This window comes from Scleropages formosus, chromosome 19, assembly GCF_900964775.1.
Source record: "Scleropages formosus chromosome 19, fSclFor1.1, whole genome shotgun sequence".
In the NCBI taxonomy this organism is placed as follows: Eukaryota; Metazoa; Chordata; class Actinopteri; order Osteoglossiformes; family Osteoglossidae; genus Scleropages; species Scleropages formosus.
Genome location: NC_041824.1, coordinates 2,100,348 through 2,108,872, shown reverse-complemented (window position 1 = coordinate 2,108,872; position 8,525 = coordinate 2,100,348). Strand labels below are relative to the sequence as shown.

At 42.1% G+C, this 8,525-nt stretch overlaps 1 protein-coding gene across 2 annotated transcripts; it reads left to right on the top strand.

Moving 5' to 3' along the window:
• The first annotated feature begins 1,555 nt into the window (after positions 1–1,555).
• Positions 1,556–6,476, top strand: LOC108927692 (agouti-related protein-like). 2 transcript variants are annotated; one of them, XM_018741122.1, is made up of 3 exons: positions 1,556–1,755; positions 3,733–3,812; positions 6,117–6,476. In XM_018741122.1, exons 1-3 carry the CDS (start codon positions 1,590–1,592, stop codon positions 6,282–6,284), a joined length of 414 nt encoding a protein of 137 aa, XP_018596638.1. In that variant the 5' UTR covers positions 1,556–1,589; the 3' UTR covers positions 6,285–6,476. The 2 variants fall into 2 exon arrangements, with proteins under 2 accessions (XP_018596638.1, XP_018596637.1); XM_018741121.1 differs by having other exon boundaries at positions 6,114–6,476.
• Positions 6,477–8,525: the final 2,049 nt, after the last annotated feature.

Genomic DNA, 8,525 nt, shown 5'->3' with positions numbered 1-8,525 from the left:
CAATCATCTACTAAGTTTATGTAATGTGTAAATGTTCATAACTTTAACATCATGCCTGTTAAACAATGGCTAAACCTTCACACAGCTACTCCTGTAATGTAACATAAATGTTTACATATAAATAACTCATAAGGAATTATTGATATTCTGATAAAGTTTTATGCTGCTACTTGTGTGATGAACATTGGTTCATTTGGTGGCAACAAACAAACTAACTGTACTTAAGAATCACGCATCTGCATCTAAGTGTCTCTTTCTGCTAATGTAATGAACACATTGTATTTTCTATAAGATGTTTGTTGCTTTGGAGAAAATCATATGGTAAATGACTTACATGTAAATGTAACTGCCAATGGGCATTAAGGCCTAATGAGGTAATTTGGGTCTGAGACCTTGCAAAAAGAAGTATTTAGCACTGGACAAATTCAAGGGTGTCCCCCCCCACACACACACACACACACACACACACACACACACACTTACTTTCTGAACCACTTGACCCCTACAGGGTCGCAGGGAACCGGAGCCTAACTTGGCAACGCAGGGCACAAGGCTGGAGGGGGAGGGGACACACCCAGGATGGGACGCCAGTCCGTTGCAAGGCATTCTAAGCGGGACTCAAACCCCAGTCCCGCTGGAGAGCAGGACCCGGTCCAACCCACTGCGCCACCGTGCCACCACGCCCCCCCAAGGGTGTCCAAACTTTTGTATATGCCACAGTTACTGTTTTTTTTGTTCATATCTTTCAAATTTCATGAAAGAAAAGTAACTGCGCAGTAACGACTGCAAATATGTTGTTTTGTAACACACTCTGTTTCCTACTTTTCACTTACAAAATGAAAAAAATATATCTATCTAATTTGGCTAGAGGTACCCAAACTTTTCCATAAAACCGTATGTAGTTCATATGCACCTTTCAGAAGCAGGGAAACAAAGGCACAGCTCACCTTCCAGGAGCGCACAATTTACATTTACATTTGCATTCATTTTGCAGACACTTTTTTCTCCAAAGTGACGTACATCTCAGGAGAAAATACAAGAATCTGTGCATTACATTAGGAGAAAGACATGATGATATTCTCTCTTTTCAGTTTCCATGTACAGATGTTAAAAAAAAAAAAAGAAAGAAAAGAAAGGAGAATTTAGCAGCACATTGAGAATCATGTAACGCGAGGCTCGTGGCTTCGCTTCCACGCTTTGCCAGTCGGAGGTTCGTGGGCGGTGTTGGTTACATGTACGGGGATGTGGAGGGCGGCGGGGGGGGACACAGTCAGTCCCAGAGGACACTTAATCCAATAGGGTGTCAAAGGACTTCGTCCCTGCAGGCTGTTGCCCGTCAAAAGTGAGTGAGCCCCGTTTTTGCGCTGCAGTCTCCCAGTAGATTCCTAGAGTACAGTACTCCGAATGTATTTACTCTGAATGTACTCTACTTCTAGTAAAGGTCTTTTCGGTGTCGGACGCGCTGCTCGACGCACAGACAGAGCGCACAGTGACGCCACTTGGCCGCTGCGCTCCGCTCCGCTTCTCTCCGCTCCTCCGGCAGGTCCGTCGTCCGTGGCTCGTCCGTGGCTCGTCCGTGGGTCGCGGAGATGGCGTGGAGGACGGCGCTCTGCTGCGTGTGCCTCGTGCAGGCTCTCACCGTGACCGTGCTCTCCGCGCTCGAGCGCCGCGCGCTCCCCGTGGACAGCTGCGCCAACGTGTCCCTGGGACACGAGCAGGGACTTGGACGAGGACACGAGTCCACGGGGGACACGGGTACGTGCTCGTCTTCGCCCACCTCACCTGTGCATACGGCGTGTAATCTTATTCTATAAATTATAATGGAAATATTTGTAGTACATTAATAATATAATATAATATAATACATTGTAATATAATAATATAATATAATACACAGTCAGTGTATTGCCATTTTAATTTTGAAGCTTCACGCTGACAGTTTAATTTCTAACTACAATGTGTGTATTATACATACCAACTATATTTATTTTTCGGACACTGGTCGATTAGTAATGAACACTGATAGTTCCTCTTGTTTTTATGTTCACTTTTCTTTTTCATTTTAATTTAGATAGAAGTGGTGATTTACAGTTGATCTATCTATCTATCTATCTATCTATCTATAGATAGTATCATCATTATTTTATTTCAGGTTTTATTTTGAATTCCTCTAATTAATTTTTTTTTTTTTTTTTCGGAGAACTGTCAGGTTGGAAGTTAATGTAATAGTTCTGCGGAGTTCAATGTATCTTCGGAACTTGACAGTTTTTCTGAACCGCAATGACGTTAAAAAAGGCAAAAAATAATGGTTTTCATATTAAAAAAAAAGGATTTACTTTCTTAATAGTCATATAAGGTCTATGACATTTTCTTTTTCTCTGGTATTACATATGTTTAATATTTCTATAATACTATATACAATAATAAATGTATAATATAAGGGATATGTATAATATTTAAAAATGTATGGTAATATTTAATGTAAAAGGCCCTGTATTAAATGTGCCACCATCACTCAGTATTTCTGGTTGTACCACTAAACAAATGTGTTTCAAATTTGTTCAGTCACTACTGTCTAAACAGTAGTAATGAGAAAAGAAAATGCACAAAGAAGAATTTATCATCTGAGGTTCCAAACCATTTTCAGCAACATCTGAAAACATGGAGCAACCTGGAGCACTTGCAGGGGGCTTTTTGAGAGACACTACATTTGTTCATTTAGCTCATGCTTTTCTCCAAAGTGACACATGATGTTACAGGACAGGAGTCCACAGTTATTTTTACCCATTTTATACAGCTAAGTAATTTTAGGGTAAGAATTTTGCTCAAGAGTACTACAGCAGGAGGTGAGGCACAAACCTGCAGCCTTTGGGTCCAAAGGCAACAGCACTAACCACTACGCTACCAGATGCCCCCTCCCAGAGTTGCACAATACTGGTGTACTCCAGTGAGTGCGTGTCCACAAGGCACGGCTGCATTTTGTGCGCAGACTCCCTGCTGCCATGTCCCTGCAGGCTTGTGACATCTATTGCGTGAGAACATGTGCAAAACCACTGGCTGCCTTTCTTTTTCCCTTTGCAAGCTGTGCACTTGAGGCCCTACTGATGTGCCGTGACATGGGAAGGGGAGTGTTGTACAGCTGAAAAGCTGTACAATTAGGACGTGTGTTGAGAGTCATAAGATGCAGTTTATTTTTATCCCACCCCTTTTTCCTGTGCGCTCCTGACAGGTCCCCGTTATTTAGCGGACAGTGACGGAAAACTGGATAGCATTTTGTAAAGGTCACCGGCACAGTGGTATGATGTTTCCTGTCAAGATCTTCAAATACTTTATTGAAATGTGCCGCTATACACTTTGGTATAAGGTGTGGCACTGTGTTCCCTCCACTGCGTCACATCCTTTTCTCAGCTCCTTGACCACTTTGGTGGAATGTGTGCTAAAGGCAGGATTTTCCAGTCATGAGGCTGCCCTTCTGCAGATTCCTTCTCTTACACCATCACTCATTTTCTGAAAGCCAAGGTCTTTTTTTAACATTTTACTATACTGTTCCCAAAAAAAAAAGAATTGTGTGGTCTGTTGTTTTTGCCCTAACTTCATTTGGCTGGTGAGGCTGCTTGCGTAGCTGCAAAGGCAAGGAGGTCCACCTGTGGTTGGTTCATAAGCAGCCAATTATGAGAGCACATCTTTTGAAAAAAAAGCAAAGAAAGATAGTAACTCTGAGATGTTCTGTAGCAGAAATTTTGGACAAAGGAAGGCCAAAAGTGCTGTTTGCCAGGAGAGGAGTTCGGCAGCAGCAGAGACCTCGATACACGGTAGGCATTTACATTACCTTCCTTTTATTGCCATGATGTGTTTATACTTCCATAGTCTTTTTCTCACATTTTCATTGCCTCCATATGATGTCTACAACATCTACATTGTCTCTCCATCACACATTAATGATATCTCGATCCTCTAACTGCCAATGTTCCACTGAGTAATAATTATAGATGTCGTTGTGGAACAAACAAAATTCAGTGGTGTCTCTGTACTTACTCTGTACTCTCTACTGTATATCCATTTTTATAAACCACTTCGTGAATACGGGGTCACGGTGGTCCAGAGCCAGGCCTGGGAACCACAGACCATCACGGGAGCATCACGCACACAGGTGCCCACACAGGGCAGTTTAGAGTCACCTCTTCAGACCGTGCGAGGAAACCAAAGTACCCGAAGGGAACTCACACAAGCATGAGGAAAACATCCGAACTCCACACAACCCAACTGACTGAAGCTCATGTCCCAGGATGTGTGAAAGACCACCATGCCACCCTATCTCATTGACTTTTCGTCATTTTTGTGCCCCCATAATATTTCTATATTCTCTGCACGAAAAGGATGTACTATGTTTACCCTTGTAGAATTACCATGCTATTTGTGATGTGTCTGTGGTGTGTCCATCACGACTGTGACTGTACCTCAGTCCTACCTTTGCACAAACCTATTAATCTACAGGCCTTTGTCAGCTTCCTGCCGAAGGTCCTGAAAGGAGAACTTAAGTTTGATGCAAATGTTACACACACAACACTAGTGTTCAGTAGCAGATGTTTCTCCACAAACGTACCAGTAACATAGGAACCGAACTGTCAGAACCAAGCCGACAGGTTATTTGTTGTCTCAGGTATTAATGCCAACCATTACAAGCGCAGGGAAATGATTCACACATTTGACGCTCTGCTGCTTTGCCGAACTGAACAGGAAGCTGCATAAGAGCACAAATTATCTTCATTGTATCTGACTGTTTAACTCCAGTTCAGTTCATCTACAGCCATTAGCTGAGCTGCTTCTGTACCTGGAAATTACATCTGACTTGTTCCACCAAAATGAAGAAATGTTATGAGAGTTAAACATTTAACACACACACACTCTGTCTGAAGCCGCTTGTCCCGAGTGGGGTCGCGGTGAACTGGAGTCTAACCCGGCAACACAGGGTGCAGGGCTGGAGGGGGAGGGGACGCACTCAGCATGGGACACCAGTCCGTCACAAGAACACACTCGAACCCCAGACCTGCCAGAGAGCGAACCCAGCCATGCCTGCCATGCCACCGCACCCCCATAGAAAAAACACATTGCTGGAAACTGAGTGGAACTTTGACTCAGTTCATTGACTTTGAAATGACTCATAGCTCAGTTGCTTAGCAATACAGTTTGCACTTAGGTGTAACTCTGGTTCATGGTAAGGAACAAAAGCCCAGAATCCCGACACTTTCAATAAAAGAGCCAGAAAAAGCTCCCATTTCCAAGTATGTGTGTCTCTCTCTCTCTCATATACGGCCATATTTACATATGCAGTCATTCGCTGCATAACGACGTTGCGCTTAACGACTGACCACATATATGATGGTGGTCCCATAACACTATAACGGAGCTGAAAAATTCTTATGGACTACGTAACCATCGTAACATCGTAGCGCAACGTGTTCTTCACGTGTTCGTGGCGGTGCTGCTGTAAACAAACACACTGCGCTGCCAGTCGTATAAAAGTACAGCACATACAACTATATACAGTACATAATACTTGGTAATGATAATAAACATCTATGTTACTGCTTTATGTATTTTCTATACTGTACTTTTATTGTTATTTTACAGTGCACGCTTTCTACTTATAAAAAGTTTACTGTAAAATAGTATGCTGTGATACCCCAGCAGCAGCATCATAAATCTCGTGTTTACCGCATCTCTTGACCGCATCGAGGCTATAGCATCTAGATTTGTATAAATACACTCCATGATCGAGACTATACCGTCTAGGTGAGTATAAGTACACTCTATGATGTTTGCACAATGACAAAATCACCCAACGACACATTTCTCAGAATGTATCCCATCATTAAGCGACGTATGTCTGTACATGACTTTTCTTCAAAGAGACTTACAATCTTGAGCTACTGTACCTATATTTACTTACAGCTGGGTAATTTTACTGGAGCAATTTAGGGTAAATACCTTCCTCAAGGGTACTACTGCCGGCCGAAGGAGGGATTTGAACCTGTGACCCATGGGTCCAAAGGTAATCAATGCATTCACATGTATTTGTATGTGTGCCTGCATCTCTATGTATGTCTCATAAGAAGACCAGTGGAGAGCTGACCCCCGCACGGAGTCGCCGCTGTTCCCGAGCCACCGAGAGCTGTGGGCCCACCATCCCCTGCTGTGATCCCTGCTCCACCTGCCACTGCCGCTTCTTCAATACCATCTGCTACTGCTGGAGACTGGGCCGCCCCTGCCCCAAGAAGGCCTGAAGACCAGCATGCCACTTGTACCTGCTGAATTGTCCTAGGGCGAACGCTCACACACACAAACACACATTCACTCAACTGGTCCTGCCCTCAACATCCAAGCCAATTGAACACTTCCAGGTTTCATTTTAACCTCAGATTTTCTTTATATTAATATTAAATTTCCATTTATTCATTTAGCTGGCGATTTTTTCCAGAGCGACTTACAATGCTGAGGTATTTACAATTATTTACCCATTTATACAGCTGGGTAATTTTACTGGAGCAACTTAGGGTAAGTACCTTGCTCAAGGGTATTACAGCTGGAGGTGGGGATCAAACCTGTGACCTTTAGGCACAGAGCTGTTATATGTGTATCCCAACTTTAAGAAAGAGAGTATTGGACTGTATGATACTTTGACAAGTCCTTAGGGTGCTGGCAAGTTAATATTAGAAGATATGGTTTTGGCAGTATTGTGTTACACTTCTAACTAGCTGTTTGGTAGCTTGTCAAAATGTTTTTGGACCTTCCCCAAATCTACATTAATCAAAATCTCAGTGTTGGACTGGAGCGCACCTGGGGTTGTAACAATAATTCTGAGGCTCAGATACACATTAGTATATATGGTCAGATTTACATATTGAACATGCTGGTTAATTCAGGTAAGTTAGTATGGACAGTCGGGGGGCGGTGGCGCAGCAGGCTTGGTTGGGTCCCGCTCTCTGGTGGGTCTGGAGTTTGAGCCCTGCTTGGGGTATCTTGTGATAGACTGGCGTCCCGTCCTGGGTGTGTCCCCTCCCCCTCCATCTTTACGCCCTGAGTTGCCGGGTTAGGCTCACCGCAACCCTGCTTGGGACAAGCGGTTTCGGACTGTGTGTGTGTGAGCATAGTATAGTTCACTTAGTATAGTATAGTTCACTTCGCCCAAGATCTCTCAAGCTCATCTATGGTGTAAATGGTCATGCACCGTAACTTTATGATCATCCCCAGATAAGCCTTTACCCCACTGCTACTCCTGTATTGTATGTAAATGTTTGTCTAGCTGTTAAAAAAAAAAAAAACATTGTAGGAAGGTTACCAAGATTCATCTATCCTGTGTTTTATGCACCTACTCGTGCAATGAACATCGGTGCTTCAAGTGGAAAGAAACAAACTAGGTTTTCTTAAGAATCACATGTCTGCAGCCGTGCCTCTTTCTTTTAATGTAGTACAAAAATTGTATTTTCTCTGAGATGTACGTTGCGTTGGAGAAAATGTCTGCTCAGTGAATAAATTTAAATGTAATGTAATTTAGGTAAGTTAGTATGGACAGTACATAGTCTTGGTTATATAGTTGTATTACAGCTGAAGAATCAAACTGTACAGAAGGGTAGAATAGCATAAAACATTGCAGAGAAAATCAACTGTTGTAATGAAGAAATATCCCAAAGCAAAAACCATGGAAGTTCTCAGAGGTCATACATTTTTGTTGCATCATTGTGAGCTTATATGCAAGGAATGTTCTTTTATGAAAGAATAAAAATTTCATACTTTTTAACATTCTATTTAGATAGTCAACTGTAAATTTATGCTCAGAATAATTATATGAATTGAAAATGCAAAGAAATCTGGAACACATTGGCTTTTGGATTCAGATTTTCGATCAACGCCAAGTTGGAGAGCCCACTTTTGGGTCCGTGCTCCTTTAAATCCGCCTTACAGCTGCGCTAATGACCATGGTATTTTGAGGTATTGTGTGAGATGTTCTGCACATGTTCGGTCAAATAAGAAAACTTGAGGTGCCAAAATCAGATTGCTTTCAAAAGATTTTGGAAAAGTTCCTTGAGTGCTGGTTATAAAGCAGAAACCTAAAAAAGGAGCACAAAATATTCCTAATTGGGGGCGAAAGAATATGTGAATCTGTAAGTGATGATAAACTGGAGAGTCTTCTTTCTTTATTGTACGTTACATCCAATTAAAAAAAAATAATACTGATTCTGTCTCATTTGTTCCATCTCATATTGTCACAAGAAGCGTTTTTAAATTAGGATCTAATCCATGTACTTTTCAAACTCAGATTGTAATCATATGCTTATGAAGAACATGCACCCATCTGTCAGTTATTTTAAAAATATCCACGTCACACTATACGCTTAAAATTTTCCACTCATGTCTGCTAAACACCTGTAAAGAATATTTTGTAACATAATGAAAGTGTGTTACTATGGCACAGGATGCACTGCCAACAGCAACAGCTCCCATTGTTTCCCTCATAAATGGAGATT

Bases quoted from the DNA above. Each gene is read 5' to 3' on its own strand.
- LOC108927692 (XM_018741121.1), top strand. From the start codon at position 1,590: ATGGCGTGGAGGACGGCGCTCTGCTGCGTGTGCCTCGTGCAGGCTCTC. The intron at 1,756-3,732 runs GTACGTGCTCGT...GATGTTCTGTAG, and splicing joins CGAGTCCACGGGGGACACGG to CAGAAATTTTGGACAAAGGA. The intron at 3,813-6,113 runs GTAGGCATTTAC...ATGTCTCATAAG, and splicing joins AGCAGAGACCTCGATACACG to AAGACCAGTGGAGAGCTGAC.